At 43.9% G+C, this 21,459-nt stretch overlaps 1 protein-coding gene across 1 annotated transcript; it reads right to left on the bottom strand.

The window, feature by feature from the left end:
* Window positions 1-30: 30 nt before the first annotated feature.
* Window positions 31-4,586, bottom strand: LOC135369132 (uncharacterized). Its single transcript, XM_064602794.1, has 5 exons — window positions 4,323-4,586; window positions 1,357-1,572; window positions 1,133-1,294; window positions 968-1,054; window positions 31-125 (listed from the first exon to the last, which is right to left on the bottom strand). Exons 1-5 carry the CDS (start codon window positions 4,333-4,335, stop codon window positions 31-33), a joined length of 573 nt encoding a protein of 190 aa, XP_064458864.1. The 5' UTR covers window positions 4,336-4,586.
* Between the last annotated feature and the right edge of the window lie 16,873 nt (window positions 4,587-21,459).

Below are 21,459 nucleotides of genomic sequence, written 5' to 3'. Positions count from 1 at the left end.
TTACAAAAGCACTTGTGGTGCGTGGCAAGATCACAGAGACATACCAGAGCATGAACGGCCGGTTACAACGGGCTGAGAAAGGGACCGCAAAGGTTGATGCACTGATGATGCGTCAAAGGTCAGGTCTGGAAATGATTAGTGAGCTCAGTCTGCAACACCAAATAATAAAACAAGAGGAGTACTGTGCAATGTACATTCACCATTGTACGTCTACAAATGTCTGAGGCAAGTGCATGAACACTAACAATTACACAGTGTTGTCTACTGGCATAAAATAGCAAAGTTTGCAGCTGCCACACCACAAAGGTGGCCTATTCTCTAGAAACACTAACTAAGTCAATTCAGTGTAGCTGCTCCAAATGGTAATAGCTGTCGAAACAAAATCCACACCTAAAAGACCTCATATCTGAAGACTCTTATTCTTCCATTCAGCTAGCCCTGAAACTCCATGTGATATAGGTTCCACCTCACTGCTGCCACCCTTCTAATGTCTGCTCAGGGGTGAATTCAGGATTTTTCTGGTGGGGTGGGAGTCCACTGCAGACAAATGTGAGGTGCATGCTTGGATTGGTCCACTGAACACACATGTTAAGTGGAGAATTTAGGGTGGCCATATCCATAGGTCGAGGGCTACATGGGGGCCTTGTTTTCTGTTATCCTCTCAGTTAATTGGCTTCCACAACTAGCGAGGCTTCCTATTTGGGTCTTTTGCAGACATTGCCACAACTATGCATTGTGTTACCCAGACCTATTGTTTGCACGGTGCTGCTGGTGAGAGAGTCTGCTGTTCATCTCTCATTACTGAATGTTGTCTCAGCTGTTTTACTACTGAGAGATGTTCCAGTCCCTTTCTTATTATTCAAACTGCTTCATCAACATCAATACTGTCCCACCATTAGGCTTTACCATACTTTCATCATCACCCAGCCCGACACACAAACACAAACAATGGGGGGGGCCCACTTACCATCATCTTCATCTTCAGCCATAAAGGTTGGAGAGCCCCTGTTCAAGGTTAACGGAGGCTGACTCAGGCTGCGGTTACGGCGAGTACCTAGTTTAAGAATCATCACTGGCTTTCTTAGGGAACAGTTTTGTGGCACACATACATGGAATGTTCATGGAGGCTTACAATGTTGCTTGTGCCTTTGAGAGGACAGAGGTGGAGAGTCTTCATCACTGCTACGTATGACTGAGAAGCGTTTTCTCATTCCCCGCCCATACTTGTCGTCAGGGTTCAAGTCAGATGTATTTTCTGCCACTGGGAGCATTTCTCGGGCCTCACTGTATGTGTCTGTAAAGTGACGCACATTGGAACTGAGAAAAACACAAAATTCGGAACAAAGGTGTTCATACCATACTCGGCGATCTTGATGCAAGAAATGATTCGCCAGCCATATGTAGAGGTTCGCCTTTTACGAACATACAGTCCAATCTTTCTTTCCTCTTTCTCTGGTGGCCAGTAGCACTGATTTTCAGACAACATCCAACTGTCTGGGATGACAGCCACCTCATTGTCCTCCTTTGGAAACTTTACAATGAGGAACTTGTCTGCTGGTACATAACATTCAGCTACAATCGAAAAAAAAAAAACATTTAAAATGCTTTGCCACCTTGTGTTGGAGCTGCGATGCATGAGTATACATAGCTGAAACCAGTATTTTCGTCACTCACAAATTCTGCTAGATAGGTTACAAAAGGGCATGATAGATGCATAAACACGTCTCATCATTTGTGATATGTATAATTACACACATTGCATAAAAGGAGTCTGAAGTGACAAATTAAACTCTTCTCCCAAAGAAAGTAACCCATCTCTGTGGTGGACAATTTCAGGCATTTGGAGAGTAAGCATAAACTCCTGAGTGAGTAAAATAAAGAGAAGTGGGAGAAGTCAAATTTGGCACTGTGGTAGCTTATTCCCCTTTCTAGAGTTTAATGCTGTGGGGGAGTTTCAAAGCAAGAGAGTAACAAAATACACAAAATACACCTGCACAGAAGATCTAATAGGAGGCAGTTGAGTTTTTACAGAAGGGCAGGTGCAACACTGGCTTAAACTCACGTCAAATTCCAACAACTTTGCAGAGTGTCAGAGGCTTTTCGTCATTAAAAGAGGAGAAAATATGTGTACAGGATACTTGAAAAAAGGCAGGAACACGATGCTACAATTTTTCAGTATGTGGCAACGGAAAAACCACATAGCTGTTGTCCTTGTACGGGAGTCGGCAGCACTTCATACGTATGCGCGAAAGTTCACAAACGTTCTGGCCTGGCCTCTGTGAAACAACATGCACACCCAGCAAGGACGACTCACATGGGTATGAGTACAGCTCTTCGACTCGCCTAAATTTTTTCCCTATAATACATATCTCCTGTGTGCTGGACCTCCTTGCCACACCGGTGACCTCCATGAATGTGCCATCATGCAAAAGACATGTACTATCTCTAGCATTAGCCTGAAGGAAAAAGCCCTCTCGCAGCACTACCTTCTTATACATCGGGGGCGTGCACCCTCTGGGTACAGGGGAGCTTACTGACACAAGAGACGGTGTTGCTTCATTAACTTGGCTAACTGGCCTCAGAGGTACACATCTCTCTTCCATGATGCGATTGTGAAGCTGCTCAAGGGTTTCCCTGGCTTACGCAAGTATTCTTTCAACGTGCACATGAAATTCTCAAAAGGAAACGCACTCCATAGGTCCAGTGCGCCATGGATGCGGACGTCGTCGGTCAGGTATTAAAGCATGAAAATTATGCGACACTGACTCTGCACCATAAATTACAGCTTGCTTAGCAACAAATTCATGCAGCAACTGTTCAGCAAAATCAGCATGCATCTCTGACAACCTGGGACTGACTAGGATGGAAGTAGCAACATGCAGTAGCAGAAAATGCTTAAACATTTCATCTGGAAGGGCAGAAGAAAGAACGACTGGTCCAGTATACAAAATAAATGTGCGGAACTCAGTTGCTTTCCATTTGTCGAGGTCACACAATGACCGTGACTTTCGTGAAAAGTCACTGGGTACAAACGGCTTTAACGAAACGTGTTTCACAGAAACTGCTTCACGTATTGACGGTCCCAGCCTGTGACCCTTTGCACCCCTGAACCATATACAAAGTAGCTTCTTCTGCACACCCAAACACACCAAGTGCATATAATCCAGTGGCACCTGCTTCACGAGGTCAATGGGAAGCCTTTCTAGCACAGATGTTCCTACGTGGTGGTCTTCCTGTTCCCGTTGTCGGAACCCTTCATCAGTTCGTAGGGCAGCATCTAGTTCAGGGAAGCACACCCTGTCTTTAAGATACACCCCCTCTGTTGTGCACTTCGTGCAGCTAGAGTACCCCGAATGGCCCTTCAGTGCGAGCACATACGACTTTGCGGGGGCATCGCAAACAATCGCTGAAATACTGACGTGAATGTGCTGTCCTTTAACCTCCATGCCGGTTTCTTGCAAGTCCAAGAACTCAGTGACAAAAGGTTCCAAGAAGGTGTTGGCACACAAGGCTTTGGAGGTCCCATAGTACACACCTACTGGAAAAGGCCGCATGGAACCGCAATTCGTGGCCCGACACAGTATTGGCCAGAACTGGCCGCTTGAGCTTTTTGAAAGTGGAAGGCCGTCGATATTTATTATCACGTTAACCACATCTGGGACACTGCTGCATGCACCGAGGACGTACTCTAGCCCCCTTTCGAGCCCAAAGTGGCAGTACTGCCCATCACACATCTTCATTATTGATTTAATCACCCTAGGTGTGTTAAGTAGTGTTCGAGCACAGCTGGGCAGATAACTGTGACATGAATGGGACTTCAGTAACTTCAGCATATCATTAATGTGCCTATGTTTCACTCCAGAAAGCGCCCAAATCCTCAAGCGCTCAAGGAATACCTGATCTGGATTGAGTTCAGGGTCGGCAACGCCACTCTGCACGTTTATGTTCTCGATGGTAGATTCGAGCTCCTCATGAGACTCAGCAACAGTGTCAGTTGTGTCATACGCTCTGGGCACAGAATGAGACGCTTCGCTTCTGCGTCTTTCTGCATCGGACACACTTCCCGACGCGTTGAAGAACTCCGTGCCGCTCGCATGTTCTTCAACCTCAGGTTGGGAAGTGACCCAGCCTGCACACTACATGCACTTGAGACCGTCTGACTTTCTACAGCGCTCGCGCCAGCACTGAAATCTTCAGATATCAAAAGTTCGTTGCGTTGGGCGCTACGAACGCGTCTGTAAAATGTAGTCTTTGGAACTTTCGGCATTTCCAAGCCACGAAGCGCCAGCGCAAGAAGGATAGAACAAAATATTATCTCTTACTTGTATCATCCATCACGGAACCCGCGATGTACAACCTCGGGTCTCCAAACCCGTTAAAACTGCCGCGCAACCTAGGACAGTGAACACAAGGAAGAACAAAGCAATAATGGCGGACGACAAGGCGCGAAACGGAAGTGAGCAAACGGAAGTGGTAGCCGCTACCTGTGAAGATGGTGTAAAAGGAATTGATGCTGAGTCAAACTGCACACATAGATAAATCACGAGTGTCCATAGGAAAAAGAATCACGACGTAGTCTCGTGGTAATAGCACACGCACGCATCAATATGTGCGTATGCAAACCTTTAAGCCAAAGCTCAGTCCAGCCCAATCCAAGCCAAAGCAAGAAAACTTCAACTAGAACAGAGATGGCCGCAGTTCCGGGTGTGATGTATGCGAGTGCATGTTGAACGATGTTGATGCTTGTGTGTCGTCGTACGTGTTGCAGTTGAAGTGCAGCAGGGAAAGTGTCACAGTTACCGATAGTCCTATAGTCAAGGTGGTGGCGATGAGCTTGTTTCGTTGTGCTGTCGTAACGGGACAACGCCGCTGAGCCTTTCGTGCCTTTGTTGGACCCGAGACCCGGTATTCGGACACTCAACTGACCAGAAGTATAGCTTACGACTCTGCTTACGCTGTGGGACCGCAGTCTTTCAAGCTCCCAGCACAGCGTGAAAAAAACCACAGTGTGTTTTCGTGTGTGACGGCCGTTGTGTTTCACGACACCGGATATGAGCGTGTATGATAGAACGGTTCGCCGACGTGATAGTTTGTTGCAATACAGCGTGTTCAAAGTTAAGCTTTCACGAGCGCTACGCAAACACAGCGATGACAGGAAACCGGATGATAACTTTACGCTACTTGAGTAAGAAACAGGTGCTGCTAATTATGTAGCACCTTTTTCTTACTCAAGGAACAGAAAAATAGCACCAGTTTTCTTTTGTTCGCCTATTTGTCAAGTGCTAGTGAAAGCTTAACTTTGAACACGCTGTATACAGGTTGTAGTACCTAAAAGAATCCTAGAATTTGCGTCAGGAACGTTAAAAATATGCACTCTCTGGCTTGTTGGTGGCCGCTGCATGGGTTATGATCTCTGGGTTATGACTTTTGCTCTTCTTGACCAGAGGTACCTGTAATGAGAGCGCTGCACGTGCCTGTGGATACACGAAAGCCCGGACTGCAGGCCGGGCCAGGTACAGACCTTCAGGCGGGCTCGTGCTTGAGAGTGTGGGCCTCTGAGGGGCCTGCACCATTGTGGCGAGCCAAAAAAATAAGAATTGCAGTATATGACTCAAATTTGGTATCGGAGGCTGTAAAAAAACATGGTTCGGGCAGAATAGTGGAAAATTTTCGGGTACATACCAGAAGAGACAGGCTCGGGCATGAAACCGGAGAAGCTATTCGGGCCCAGGCCGGGCCTAAAAATTCTGCCTGTGCAGTGCTCTAATCCGTATTCAACGGAAGTAATAACAAAGAAATCAGCTATTTTATCATTGACAACAAAGAAGTCTGCTATTTTATCACTGACAACATAGAAAATTTCCAACAGGTAGGACACAAACGTGTCTATAAAAAAAAAAATTCTCAGAGAATAATTTTATGTGATATAATTTTACGTTTCTAATTACAATACAAGCACATGGTTTTGTTAAAGCAGTCAACTGGACTTATGTGATTTGTGCTGCTAAACTTTGGGCAAAATTTGTGGGAAACTGTAGAAAATGTACTAAAAAACTTTCGTGAAATACCATAGCGAGTGTGCATTGACACTTTACAAGGGTACTACACAAGTGGAAGCTAGTTTTGTCAATGTTTCTTGACACGACTCTCAAGACAGTGCTCCACAGTGCACACATACAGTGTGCATGTTATTGGAAGCAGTGCACTTCACATGCTGAGCAATAAAAGAGAACATTTTAAAATGCAACAAGAGAAAGAAATCCTGGTAGTTGTGCTACTTTTGACACAGCACCTGTTTTTGTTGCAAATGCCTAAAAAATAGTGTCAGTGTTTCTTTTACAGGTCTGTTTGTGAACTGCTCTGTTTCTAATCAAAAATAGATGTGTATAAGCACACGGCGACCTTTTTGGGTTTAGCCAGGCTTCACATGGTTTTCCCCTCCCGAATTTGGATCAGACAAGTTTGGGTTAATCCCAATCTTTCCCCCAACTTCATCCCATATCAATATCAATCAATTGTGGACTCTTTCATATACAGTGAACCCTCGTTAATCTGACATACGCACTTTACGACCATACTGGGGACAACGCAGTGAAACCTGTGCAAATCCCCCCCCGTTAATATGACAAGTCCACATTATGACCAAATTTTTAGGGAACAACCATGATCATAATAACGAGGGTTCACTGTACTTCACAAAACTTGTGTGCATCTGTAGTCTAATATCAGCAAATGGTGAGGATTTTATGTGCCATATTCATCTGAACTTTATGTGCGCCTGCATGCTTCGGTAATTTTTGGAAAACACCAGTAATATTGTTATGCAACAATAAAGGTTAAAGTTGACAACCTTGTTGCTGGATACAAATAAACTAACAGAGGACATCCCACCGTGCGACACACAATGATGCCAATAACACTTTCTTTCCCCCAAGCTACAAACTTAAAAATGGCACCCGGCTTCATCAGAGTCCCAAAGTTAAAAATAGCACCAGATTTTTACCTCTAAAAACAATAATTCCCTGCACATAAGTGATGAGAAACACATTCGTGGAAGCATAATAGGAATTTGATTAACCGGATTGTGCCTGCGAGTGAACCATATCAGAATCAGCAGAGCAGAAATCAGAATGAGCAGGGGTTCAGCAGATCAGAATTAGTTTATTAGCTGGAACGGTTTCGAGAGAGGGGAGTTCCGCCCCCAAAGCCCTCCTCCGCCACGCCCCTGCTGCAAATGGCAAAGACAGTGGAAACGCATTTTCAGCAGAATTGTATGGCAGCTGCGTTCGCAGGAAATTTGTCATTCATGAAATTTTGCGTCTTTTTTGTGACCGAGACTAACAGAAGAATAAAAATTGTTTATTTTCCTCCCGTACCTGTCATTAGATGACATCCCGAGGACACACTTGAATGACAGGTGCAGGACGGTCCCGTGAGTTCATCCACAGGAGGTCCCAGGTACGGCACAATTCGGACGAGGACGCGATGACACTTTGAGGACGTCCTGAGGATGACTTGTGTTTTTGGGATGTACCAAACGCAATTAGTTTCAAACTAGGTGTCGCTGCCGTCAAAGAAAGATCTATTTGCCCCCTGGTGACATTCGCTTGAACGTCGAAGCTCAGGGGCCCTGGCTCGCCTGCGGACGCGGTTCAGACGCGGATCGCGCGCGGCGCGTGTCCAAGCCGCGAGAACGGACCCGCATGCGGCTCGCGTGGGGCGCGGTTCGGGCGCACTGTTTTGTTACCTAAACAGCAGCAGAGCTGACAGGAAGTAATGAACTCCTGGAAATGCCAGAATCAACACAAAAATTATAAAAAAGATACCCTGCCGTTGTTTGTGTCATTCCCTGCGTGAGTGAGGCTTTGTTGGCGTCCGTTATAAAAAATACGACTTGCAGCAGGTGGTTACCCTCGCAATAAATCCTTTATTCCAGCGCCAGCCGAATGTATTCAGAAATGCTTCGGGTGTAACGTGAACCCAAGGCGTATTGATGGGAGCGCACTGCTCAGTTGGGTACCCAAGCTCAGTGTCCAAAGTCAGTGATGTCCAAAGTCAGGCCAAAGTCAGTGATGCTGGAATGATTATTTGATTTTATCTTATTTTGAGTCGTTAGCGGCTCACCTATTTAGTGAAGGGTCGTATGCTTATGTACACATGTCAACCGGCTTGGTTTAAAAATGATGACGGCTACAGTGTGTAGCAAATGATGTTCACATTTACGCGTTCCACTCTATAGTATTCTTGGAAAACATATGGGTGCAAGGAAATCAAAGCAAAAAGAAATGAATTCCCTTCTGTATCATAATTGCTGCGCAAAAGCAGGGCACCGTTTTCTCTTGGATGCATAGCGAACATGCATTCTTTTCTCTTTTGGTTCGCGACGGTCGACTGGTGATATCCTATTACATCCGGAACGAAGACCTATTGTCTCGCGTTCGTATATATGTCTCTACCGCGTTTCGACGATAGTAGGATAATTATTGACATGAGGAATAATATGGATTTATGTGGTTGTGAATTGACTTTGGGTTTACACTCGATGTGGCTACAAAAAATGTGACAGTGCGCGTGATCGTCTCGGACCCCACTTGACAAGTAAGTTCTTTGTGTGTGCCTTTTCGGGTGACACGAGCGATAAAGCTATGAACTATTGCGTGAAAGAATGGTTTTAACAAAAATAAGCGTAATCGCGCTTGCATTGCAATCTGTAGGATAGGCCATGCGTTTTTAATGGAATTGCCTGGCGAACCTAGTGAAGTCCTTGTTTTGGGTAGGCTATTTTATGACCTCTCGACGCCGATCCTGTTGCGCTGCATTTGATATGCTTTCCCGAAGCGGTGTGCCTTGTCTTTATCGTATGGGCTCCAATCTATCAGTAGAACTGAATAGGAGTGTTTGATTGTTCGTTAGTATGCGTCTGTCACGTTCGTAGCGGTGTTCCAGCGTAGCTTTCTTGGTAAAAATTCAGGCTTTATCGTATTATGCTGTCCGAGTAGAAGTGACTTTCCCTGCTGGCTTAAGATAATTTGTGTCCTTTTTCTGTGCTCTCTTTAAGCAGCGACAATGCGATTGTGTATTTAGCATTATGCAATAATTACCCAATAGCAGAAATGAGTGTCTTCTGGTTTATTAGCGTGTGCTTCGGTTTTTTTGCAGTTACATCTATTCGAGCGCAAGTGTGTGTAATTTTTCGCTGCTCTTTCCTTCTTTCGCTGCTTTTAGGCAGAAGAAAGCTGATTGGTACAGCTGAATTGTGTTCTATCAGGAGAAGTGGGTTTGTATGTTTTTTTTTTTTTGATGTTGCTGCTTGATATGTGGTAAGCTCTTTGCAGGCAAGGGTCTTTGAGCAGAAATGTTGGTATCTGAGCACAGTGTAGAAATTCCTATAAAACACGTCTCCTTGTGCATTCCTGAGCTGCTGCTGTGTGTCTGTCTTTGTTCTTTCTTTCTTTGCTCTCTTGTGGCGTCATCTTGGTGTGTCTAGACTTGTTTAGCAGTGTCTTTAAATTTTCTCCATAAGAATTCGGCGTATCTCGTATTATGCTGCCTGAGTAGAAGTGATTTTCCGTCATCGCTTAAGGGAATTTGTGTACCCTTGTCCCGTGCTCTCCTTACGCAGTGACCATGCAGCTGTTTGTATCGCATTGTGCAATGATTTTCTGATAGCAGAAGTGAGAGTGTTTGTCTCAGTTTATTAACGTGTGCTAAGGTGTTTTGCGGTTATAGCTTTTAGAGCAAAAGTTCGTGTAATTTATTGCTGCTCTTTCCTTCTTTCACTGCTTTTATGCAGGAGAAAGCCACTTGGAACAGCTGAATAGTGTTATATCAGGAGAAGTGGGTTTGTTTGTTTGTTAGATGTTGTCGGGTGCTCGATATGCTCATGAAGTAAGCCGATTGCAGGTATGGGTATTTGAGCAGAAATGCTGGCATCCGAGCGCAGAGTAGAAATTCCTAGCAAGGTACCCTCAGTGTAAATTAATTATTTTGGATGTGAGTCTGCTTCACTGCATGACAAGGGTAAAATGGGAAAAGAGAAAAACTTTGAGCATTTCATCGACAGTACTCTAAGTAATAGCGCAAATATAGAACAGTTTCCATAATGAGTAGAATTTTAAGGCCCCTAAGATTATAGTTGAGCTTATTAAGAGTGGGGGGGATATATATTTATTGAATGGAAAGGTGGAAAGCTTATTAAGAGTGGTACTGGCTTTTTGTGATAGTTTTTCTAAACTGCAACGCAAGAGTGACAATTAATATAGTAGGAATGCAATCACGTCATATATCTGTTCCCGTAACGGCGTTCTGTCTAGTCCTCCGTCGGGCGCGAATGGAACTTTGCCGTCAGATTTTCGCGCCTTTTTGCTTGAAGGTGTAGCCTCAGACAATGAGCATATGAACATAGAAAAGCTTGTGCGTCATGCATTACGTAACGCTGGTGATGATGTTGAGTGTCCAGGGTCACAGTTATTATTTTAGAGAGCAGCGGTAGTTCACTGCTGTTGTGATTCTAATGACTGAAAGTACCAAGGGCGTTTTCTGAGAAGTCTTTGGGAAGAAAACGCTTAATCGCTACGATCAGATGTCATGCATGGTTCTTTTTGTATTTGAAGTTTAGGAGTGAATATCATTAAGAGTAGGATAGAGAAAATAACCTTGCGATTCAATAAATAATAGGAGGGGATGGATGTGATGACGTCATGCAGTGGCTCTGTGTTTCAGGTGTCTTAGCAATGCGTTGACCGTGACTGGCGAAAAAGTGTAGCAATAGAAAATGGAAGGTTGGTCGATTGTGTGCATTTACGATGAGCGTTGTTTTGAATAAAAGGAGTGTGTGTTGTGTGTGTGTTTAGAATAGTTGGATGTCGGAGAGTGTCTCTTCCACTTTGTTCAAGTGTTTCTCTGTGCTTGCTTTCTTTTGTTGTATGACAAACATGTGATTCTTCCCTGTGTGAGAGTGATGTACTGACATGCCCAGACCTGTTCTGTCATGCTTCCCCTCTGCATCTAGTTCAGTATTTTTTTTGTTTTTGACAAGGAACATTTTTGTTGAAGCAGTGTCTTGACGATGATGATAGTGCTGCCACGGCCTTGATCTTTACGGGAGTAGCGGTGACATGATTCTTATTAATTTTGCGATTCAGTTAGTTCGGAAGGAGGACAGGTGCGTGGCCTCATTAAGGAGGAAAAGGGCGTCATTATTCAGTTATCTGTCTGGCGCTTGGGTGGAGTGGACATTCCTCATTCGGATCCTCGTATTTAGCCATTGATGGTGTTTCTTGTTAGGATACTTTATGCTTTCCTGATTTTCGTAAGTCTCATTTAGTAAGTCTTTGGGATGAAAATGCCTAATTGCTACGATCACCTTTCATGCATGGTGCTTTTCTGCGATAGTTTTTCTGTTTCGTATGCAATCATTATAATAGAATAAAGGAAATAATCTTCGGATGGTCATTCAATGAATTAAAGGTCCCCTGTCTAGAGCGTACGCGTCCTTGAACCATGCAGCTGTATGCCTGGGTGATGACGTCATGCCGTGGCTCTACTGTTTAAGGTAGACCTCGTCCAGGGCAGTTGGGTTGGGCATTAGTGCAAACAAACAGACAATAGGATGACGTAACGACCAATGAGCAAGGTCCGCAGAGGACGCTAGGATTCACGTGTCTCTTGGACATTGGCGGGTGTGGACGGGTTAATTCTGTTCCTATCAATTGTGTTGGCCGTTATTGAAAAAGCGTAGCCTCGGTGGGATTCAGTTTACCTCTGACAGGGTATGGATATGTGGTTCGTCACTGGTAAATTGTGTGCGCTTCTGTGGACGGATGTACGATGAAGACTTTATGAATAAGTGGAGTGTGTGTGCGCGTTAGCCACTTTGTCTAAGTGCTTTCTCTGTGCTTGCTTTCCTTTGTTGTCTAGCACTCGTGCAACTTTACGTTGTGTGACAGTGCTGGTTGAGCAATGTCCTGACATGCCCAGACCTTCCTATGCTTCCTTTTTGTTGATGCTCTGTATTTTTGTTTTTTGACAAGAACGATTCTTGTTGATCATTCTTGTCTTGACGATGACGATAGTGCTTCCACGCCCTTGATCTGGACGTGAGTAGCAGTGCCATGATTCTTAATAACTTTGCGATTATATTAGTTCGGACACACACGTCTACCCACCGCAAGGTGGATAGAGGTAGAGTTGGGATTGTGTTTATATGCCATATATTGTCCATTACCATGCCCTCTGCTGTATCAATCTCACAAAGAACAGACGTTAGCGCATTCACACTCTGTTTATTATGTAGTACTAAATTGTTTAATTTTGCTTTGGACCATGCCTTCCGCTGTGTGAATCTTGGAAATAAGAGATGTCACCACATTCGCACTCAACTGGTCTCAGATTTCCTTCGGGATTTTTAACCTCCGTTTATTAATCTCCGGGTGACAGCGACCACCTTATTCATCAACTGAAGTCAGGAACACTTGGTCGCACCTTGTGCGACCCTGGAAAACCAGTTTGTTGTTCGGATTTCGAGGGGTTAAGAACCGAGGGTGCAATACCTGGAAAACGTTTTGTCCGTTCAGGCGTCATTCATAAGACAACAGAATTATTCCTTTGAAGGTTTCTGTTGACCTCGGAACGATCCCTTCATAAATTGAGGGCAAAAACGCTGGGCAACTCCTAGTTGGTTCCCAGGAATTCCGTTCATTATTCGAATATCGAGGTTCATAAAACGAGGGATAAATGAATGGGAAAAGTTTGGTTCCCTGTGCTCGTGTTCATAAAACGAGGGAATTCATAAATCGAAGGTTCATATATCGAGGGTTGACTGTAGTTGTAAAAAGGAAACTCTCTTGGGATGGTGATTCAATAAATAATGGGTCTGCTGTAAAGAGCGAAACCATACGCGACCTTGAATCATGTAGCAGCATGCCTGAGTGATGACGTCATGCCATGGCTTCATCGCAGGTGAACCTTGTCCCAAGGAGTTGCGTTGGCTGCTAGTGAAAAAAAACTGTAGGCTTGGGACAATGGGATGACGTCACGACCAAGGAGCAAGGCCTGCACAGAGCGGTTGACTTCTCTCTTAGCCTCTCGCAGGTACGGTCGTGTTACTTCTCACTGGTGATCGCTGCAGGTGGCGCTAGGAGCGCGCGCATGCGTAGCACCCATAGAGTGGCGCTTACATCAGTCCAGTTCTGGCTCTCGTGGGAAAGAAACGTGCGGTCGGTCGCTCCGCTGTGGCGCACAGCGTCAGTTGAGCACTGGCTGTCGACGGAAGCGGACGCTCCGTCGCTGCAGGGGTAAGGTGAGTGATTTGCCGTAGTGGTTAGGCCTTTTCCCCGATGTGTCTGGTCTTGAGGCACCTCTACCTAGCTCTTTGCACGTCATAAGCCTTTTCCTGTCATGACCAGTGTATACGCTGCCACATGTGTCTAGTTGATTAGCGGTGTCCTCTTGCATGTTTACCCGCGGTAAATACTTTTTCTGTGTTCCACGTAAACCGACAAGAGCACAAGCACTGCGGTTATGTATGAGCCAACTTTAAGCCTTTAAGCTTTAAGTCTTAAGCCTTCCTGATGAGCAGTGTTTTCTACGTGATGTCGCATTTAGACTAGTTTAGCAGTGTTGCCATTTTACCTGCCGCTAGTACTTTGTTCTTCTCTCTCTCTCTCTTGCATATGAACACTACGGTGACGCTACCTGGTCTGATGTCTTGCAACTAGCTTCCCACCTGCCTCTGCAACCATCGTGCCCAACGATGCCTGCACTGGAGTGATTTTTCAAGATGGCGTCAGTTATTTTCAAATAAATTATTTCTCTCTGTCTGCTCCCTTACTGTTTAGTTATTTTTTTCTGCAACCTGAGTTGTACATAGAAAATCCACGACAAGTGTTGCATTGGGTCAGATTTTGCACTATTGAAAAATAATAATAATAATAATTTAAAGTAATTTTAAATTAAGAAGTGCAGTACTTGCCATCGATTTTCTGTGTACAACTTGGGTTGAATGATTACTACTGTCTGCGACAATTTACAGTGAATAATGTCAGCTTGCTTTTGCAGGAAATCGACGAATACGTTGCCGCACGTGAAGGTGCCGAAGGCGAATGCTGCAGCGGGTCGACAAGTTTCATTTCTGTGACATATAGTCTTTGGTCCAGAAGTCCGGTAATCTATTAGATGTCCACTGTATGCACATACCGTCCTTCGCGCGGCTGTCACACCGCTCCTCAACAAATTGGGAAGCGTAGCTTTCCAGTTGTTTCTGTTTTGTATTTTTTTTCAGAGTGTACCCTACACCCACTTTTGTCGCGTCCGTGCCCACGAGATATATTGTAAGCTCTATATATATACTTGTATAGGCGAACTTCAGACCTTGTACCTGATGAAGCTTGGTCCCCCACGTGCAGACTTGGAGGTGTACGCAGAACAAAAAAAAACACAATATGAATTTCGGAAAAATTGCTTTTTACCACGCATTCAGCCATCAGTTGCACACAGAGGTGGTCATAATTAAAATGTGAGACAAATTGCATTTCGTAGTGCGACCCTTTTTCATTTATTTTACAAAATTTCATCGAAACACTCTTTGCTGTGGCAGCGAAAAAAATGGAGTTGACCACCTACGCACTGATTTGGCGTTACCCCTGAAGGCTGCTTCAGCAGAAGACGCATCGCCGTCGCAGCTGCCAAACACCCACGAGAGCGGCCCAAACCGGTTTGCGTTGCCTACAAAAACATGCTGTAGAAATTAAATTTCGAAGCTTCAGGTTTTAATGACAACGATCTTCTGCGGCGGCGCAGTACACAAGCGGCAGTGGAGCCAGGGATGCACTTTGGCGACGACGTGTCTCCACCGGCTACAACTGGCTCCCCTTGATCAGAGGCGACAATGGTTTTCTGAGCTCCTTTCAGTTAGACAGTTTTACTCTTCCCTTCTGTTGTTGCATTCTTTGGTGGTAGCCGAAAGGGCGAAGTTGTCTTCCTTTCGATGTTTGTTGCAGTCACATTACAGCCAGGCGCCGTACAGTCGGTGTTAGAAAGATCTGTGTCCATCATCGCTCGTACAGATTATGGTTATTCAATAGCCCCCCAGTGCCCGTTGTCACCAAAGTACATCCCTTTACTGAGAAGAGATTTGCTTGAGATTTCCGAAAATATATTCTGTTGAAACATTCCTAGACTGGTCATATGCCACATCGCAATCTTCAAGAGGCGAGCACGGCACAAAAAAAGTCTACGTCAAAAATTGCTGAGAGACCATCGGCTGCATGGGAGCCCTCGGCCACAATGGACCATTTTCACACTCACGTCGTATCCTAGTGGCTGTGTCCAGCGAAACACTAGGCCGGCAGGGCCGCCCTTCCGCACAGCTGTCCCGCGGATTTTCGTCATAAAGCGAACTGTTATATTAATGAACTCCATGGATCATGCTCAAGGTAAGCTTTCATAAAGAAAGTATATTTGACTCTGTCTCATTTATTCAAAACGCAGATTTTGCAGCTACAGTGTTTCAATTCAGTTTATTTTATTTTACCAACACCATTTATTATATGCAACCTTACACTTTTTCTGGCTAGTATACATATAACCCATGCATTAGGACCCATTCGCCGTCAGGTAGAGGTGCTACTAAAGCACGAAATCTAGTGGCAACTCTGCCAATCTTCCTGCTTTGATTCTGAACATCCACTGATGATTAAGCAAAAACACCCCAGCTTTGGAGGATATAACCCTCAGGAAGTGCATGGCAAATCAAGAGGTGAAAAGCAATAGCGAGTCTAGAATCTACAGGTCATCTGATGTGACCCATAGTGATGCACGAAAAAGAGAGCTATATAAGGCACTTCTTGAGGTATATCCTAATCTGTCGTGGATGCGGTATAACGAAGGTGTCGCCGAAGTTCCAAAAAACACAAGCCTGCTCAACTACCTGAAAATATATCCTGTGAAGGGAATAAGTTCATTGAGAACAAGTTCATAGATCTAGTGCAGCCATTGACCAACGAAGTAAGGGACGCTGCTTTTAGATCAACAATTGGTCAAGGAAACAACAAAGTGTGCTTCAGAGAGTGGGTGTAACAACTGACTGCCTCGAAATTCAAGCCCTTTGTGCATTGCATGGAGCCTGAGAGACTGGTGAACAAACTGGTGTATCCAACAAAGGGGCCAGTCAGCTGTGATCGCAGATGGGCCACTGCATGAGGCAACAGCTGAGGAGGCTTACGTGTTCCCAATGATGTTGTATGGAAAAGATGTTGTGCTGCCCAACGCCGGTAAGAGATGCAGAGAGCGATGCTTATGTTTCAAATGAGACAGCATCAAGCCGAGCCAGCAAGTGGAAGATATCCTTGAAGAAGTTTAAGCTTGAGCTCGGGCAACGAAGCTGTCGTACCTGCAGTGCCTCTTGAGAGTGTTGTCCAAACTCAGGCTTATACTTGTTAATGAATGAAAGATGTCAGAAACATCACTTCTTTCTTGTTAATGAATGCTTTGGGCCTGGTGTCTAAGAGTGAAACTTTATTTTTACCCCTTACAAATTAAAAATAAAAACAGAGAATCCGGAAACACAATGTCATATGAATGTTTATATTGCACTTTAGGACAACATAATACCATACAAGGTGTTTTTCTTAAATCAAATAATCTACAATATCGCTTTGAATTACAACATATATATGGCTATTTTCCCATTTCCATATAAAAATGCTGATATTTTGTTCAGTTTCTCGTCCACAAGTGGCTTATAGTTGGAGTGCATGTGTTCAGTTGCTGAGTCATTTTTCATTTCATGCAAAATGCTAGGAGGCCGTATGGCGTACTTTTGTTATCTCATAATGAAGATTTTGAATCATTCAAGAGTTACACCCATTCTCAACAGGACCAACTGTACAAAATTTGCAATCTTGGTTTGCTTTGTTTGAGTGTAAAATCACAAATTTGGGCAACTAGTCATCTGGCAGTTACGTACTACTTTGTACAGCATACCGCGTTGGCTATGTAACCAGCAGTTCTGAGAGTGCACCTGGAAGAAAAAGCCTTTTGTAGTCAATGAGGTGTTTGTAGATATTTTCACAACGGCATTAAATGAACCAAGCCAACATCTTATTTAAGTTGCAATCTGTCCATCTGATGTCTCATTTTTCTTGTTTTTATTGTCTAGACCTCCATATGCCACCTGAATTTTCATTTAAGCATTCACGTTGGAGCATCATCAGATTGTAAAGGTGGTAAAATGCCCGCTGGCAGCTGGGCACGACCCCACAGGAGGCCTGGGGCTGCTTGCGTAAAGCGGTTTGAGACAAATCTCAGGCCTGAGTAAGATCTCAAGCTCATAGTCAGCGTCTGAGCCGATTGCATAAAGCACATCTGAGCACGAAGCTTTGATCACAATTGCGTACTTTCTCATTTAACGTTCTCCAGTTTTGATACAGGTACCAACCACGCTCAAACACGTTCTAATCTCAACGATGGCGTGCCGCTCAGTCGCCTGCGCGTGTATCGTTCGCGAGACAGCGAGTTTTCCCGATTGGGAAGATCCTCTGGAATATTATACAGAAACTATGGTGTACGATCGATTTCGTTTCTGTCGACACGCAATATTTGTCATTGCTTTTCTGGCAGCTGACATTTTCGAAAACTCAGCACGGCGCAGCCCCCATTACGAAAAACATATTTGTCCATGCTATAGAAATCCTATAGAAATAAGTCAAAAGAGTCAATAGAGATGATATCGGAATTCTATAGATTTTATATGGAGAATCCTTTGGAATTGCTTTGGACAACTAATGATTTTTTGGGACAGACCTCATTTTGACATTTGTTCAAAAGATTTCAAAAGACATTTCTGCTCTGGGCTTCCTTTAGACTTGCTTCTGAAAGTCAACACGCTTTGCTCTGAATATCTATCGAAAGTCATTGACTTTTCTTTTGATTACTTCTCCCTCTCTACACGTACTACGTTGTCTGGGGCTGCCTTGGCCTCAATTTTAGTTCAATTTTTTGTGAAGTATTAAAGAACAGGAACGCAAAATCACATCTGAACAGGTGTACTTTATTGAGTCACTTAATTTTGCAAGCACCGACGCGAGGCTTCCCTTGGTCTCCCATAGGCTGGTACTTGTCTACTCTCACCGTGTTCCTACAGGGAAAGCACAGTTTTCAGCATTTTATTGAAAACATGGAATAGCATCTCCTGAATATTTTCAAATCCGCGTCATCTGCATTTAATATGAGTATTATCACACATCCTCTGCGCCTACCCCATATGTGGACAAAAGGTGACCATTACTGCGTCGCATACCTGACATTTAAACACGCTTCCCAGTGTGATTAATTATACACCAGTTATGCTACTACGTCATCTCGAGAAATAGTGGAATAAACAAGTCCGCCAACTGTATTATGCGTCCTCTCTCAAAATACGGCCGATGTACCATTAAGTATGCAATTAAAATCCTCTGTAGGTGCTCGAAAAATAAAAAGTTGAGCAGAGCGCTAACTCAGAACCACGTGCACTGCAACTCACTACATAAAGCAGCTACAAATACTTTTTATCATCATTAAACTTATCCCTCCCTTAATAAGTTGAAATAAGTAAAACATTAGAAGACTCACCTGCAGCAACACTATAAGCCTCGGAAGCATCTCTGTCGGAAATCTATTTGAAGACGAATTTTTTCTCTCTCACAAATAATCAACGCTTTGCAGTATCCGTAAAGACGCATCAACGTACTTGATGTTTTCAATCGGATAGACATCCAGCATGCCCACATCGGGCCACTTCACAAAAACAAAATTCCACTTGGAACGCGGGAAACAACAAACTTGTCGGAGAACTGGTACATGGCGCAACGACGCTATCATGTAAACATGGCAAACGAACAAGCGAGGAAGGAATGGACTGGCTTGGAAACTAGACAATGTTGCCCGCCGTGATTCACTGTCACCAAAAGCGAGGAATGGAGCAGGAAGGGTGCACGCTAAAAATGATAATATTAAAGGAAAAAAAAAGGAAAATAATATACGTGTTACTACAATTAATGGAAGCAGAAAGGTGAGCTTTTCATTTTTTATAAAGTAATAATAAAATTAATAATGTGCGCAAATATTTAAGCACACAGTAAGTACCGGCCTTGCAGGAGTGCACGCCGATCTGGCTCTAGCAGTGTTGTATCCGCTACCAAAATAAAGTAACGAAATACCGCTACTCGCTACTCCACGAAAAAGTAGCGCAATACTAGGTCGCTACAAATTTGAAAAAGTAACGCGATACCGCTACCGCTACCAAATAAAAGTAACGTAAATACTATGCCTCTACTCTTCCACTACCAGACCCTCCCAAGGTAACATCTTACAGTAGGCATCTCGTTGCCGAATGTGTCTAAAGATGGTGCAGCATTTATGTTCTGTCACATAGCCAGCATGCAGCATAAATATACCACTACTTACAGCCAAGGTATATTATTTCAGATCGATCTTGATCTGGAGATGATGCGCAGTAAGACATAATTTCATGCCCATAGCGCATAACTGCATTCAATAATTTTCCTGTCAGAATGTTTCGCATACAAGACTGTTACTGATAATCACGAATCCAAACTTCAAACTTTGCCGTCTGCTTACTATTGACGGATTGTTCAGTTTTCCGTCTGGTAAAGCGACGCATATGTCATCGTAAGCGAACACTCATCGACTCATCAATGAGTCACTACAAGGTGGTGAAAAGATAAAATGAGTGACATAACGTTTGCTCTCACCAAGAAGAACAGACAGACTTCTGAGTGTTGTCGGCAAATTGCACCAAAGTTTGGGTCTAACGTTGTTGCCTACGCCATGCTTCCATTCTTGCAGCAACATGACGGCTTCTCTTACAAAGCGTTTGACTATACGAAAAGCGACGTTTAATACGCCTTTTCCGCGAGTTCGAGCTCCTCAGCAATAGTCTACCGGTGCTTGTTTGTTTGTAAAGGAAAAAAGGGGGAGAGGAGAAGAAGGAGAGCCTACCGGTATGAGATTACCTCCGCAATAATATTTAGAGAGAAGAAAAAGTATGTAACTTTTCCCTAAACATGTCAAACGCTGTAAACAATTAAAACCACAATTAGCTACCTTTAAAGTTAATCGCATGTGTATTGCCACAAAGCAAGTGTGCAAAGAGCATTAATAAGCATCTTTGCATGCACTAACTTTCGGCTAATGTTATTACTTCTTCACTTCGTGTGGCTCACACCGGCTCATATACCTACACTGCAACGTATTTAATGTGAGAAAATAACTATATCCCGTTCGGTAACCTATGAAAGCTAAGGTAATTTTTATGAATTCTTCTCCTGGCGCGGCACAAACATCTTAAAGGAAAGTCCGCAGTACGTTTCGAGTTTGCACAGTGACTATAGAGATATCACGCTGCGTTTCCGATGATATTTTCGTCTTCTTGTTCCAAAAGTCGTTTTGTTTATCTGCTCCGATCAATCAAGCTACAAGACACAGTTTTAAACACGTGCTATCAACATGAGCGATAGTTACGATAGGACACAGATCACATCCTCCTCAGGTATCGAAAATACGTTAACACACGAAGGGTTTTAGAGGCGAGGCTGTCTCGTGTGCACTCCCGAGTATTCGACACCCTGGAACTGTTATGTCCTCAGTCATTCGACAAGGCTCCTACAACTGGGCTTATGGACATTCTATTACTTGCTAAGTATGTGCTGTGTGTGCCCCCAGCGATTCATCTGCTTGTTTGACATCGTACACCCACTTTTGAACCACATCTTGCACTCCTTCACCGTAACCCGTTCATTCATTTGCATTCACCATGTATACGACCTAAATCGACATTGTGGGGACCACACATCCCTATTTCTTTTTGTTTACCACATCACCATCACCATCGCGATAGTTTTGCAACCGATTGCATGGCGGAAACTAGCTTCATAGCCGTTATTATGCAGTATATGTTACAGATACCTGTTTGTGTTTCGAAAATATGAATTTAAAAGCGCTTAGCATATGAAAGTTAGTGATATTGAGGAAGATCGTCGCATGAATCTGCCGGATAAACAAGTAACTAAAAGAAATAAAAAAAACAAAATTCTGATCCGCCGTGATCTCGCTTTTTTCTGTCTGTGTTCCATGTCCTCCATGTTATGGCAAATAGCGGTAGCGGAGAACGAGTTCGCCGCTACCCGTATTTGTAGCGGAAATAATTTTTTTTATACCAAAGTAAAATGTAGCGCGATCGCTATTCTGCTACTGAAAAAAGTAACGAGTACGGTAGCGGTGCTGCCAGTAGCGCCGCTATGTACAACTCTGGGATCGGGGGGGGGGGGGGGGATTTGTTTATCCACGTCTTCCTTGCGCCTCTGCTTATTTATTTTACTTTACCGCTGTGACATCATGCAGGGCACTATTGACGCCATCATATTCAGCCCATTCACTGGATTATATACGTTTGTGCTA

Source organism: Ornithodoros turicata, chromosome 9 (assembly GCF_037126465.1).
Source record: "Ornithodoros turicata isolate Travis chromosome 9, ASM3712646v1, whole genome shotgun sequence".
NCBI lineage: Eukaryota > Metazoa > Arthropoda > Arachnida > Ixodida > Argasidae > Ornithodoros > Ornithodoros turicata.
The sequence above is the reverse complement of the archived record's forward strand: the minus strand, read 5'-3'. Positions and strand labels throughout refer to the sequence as shown.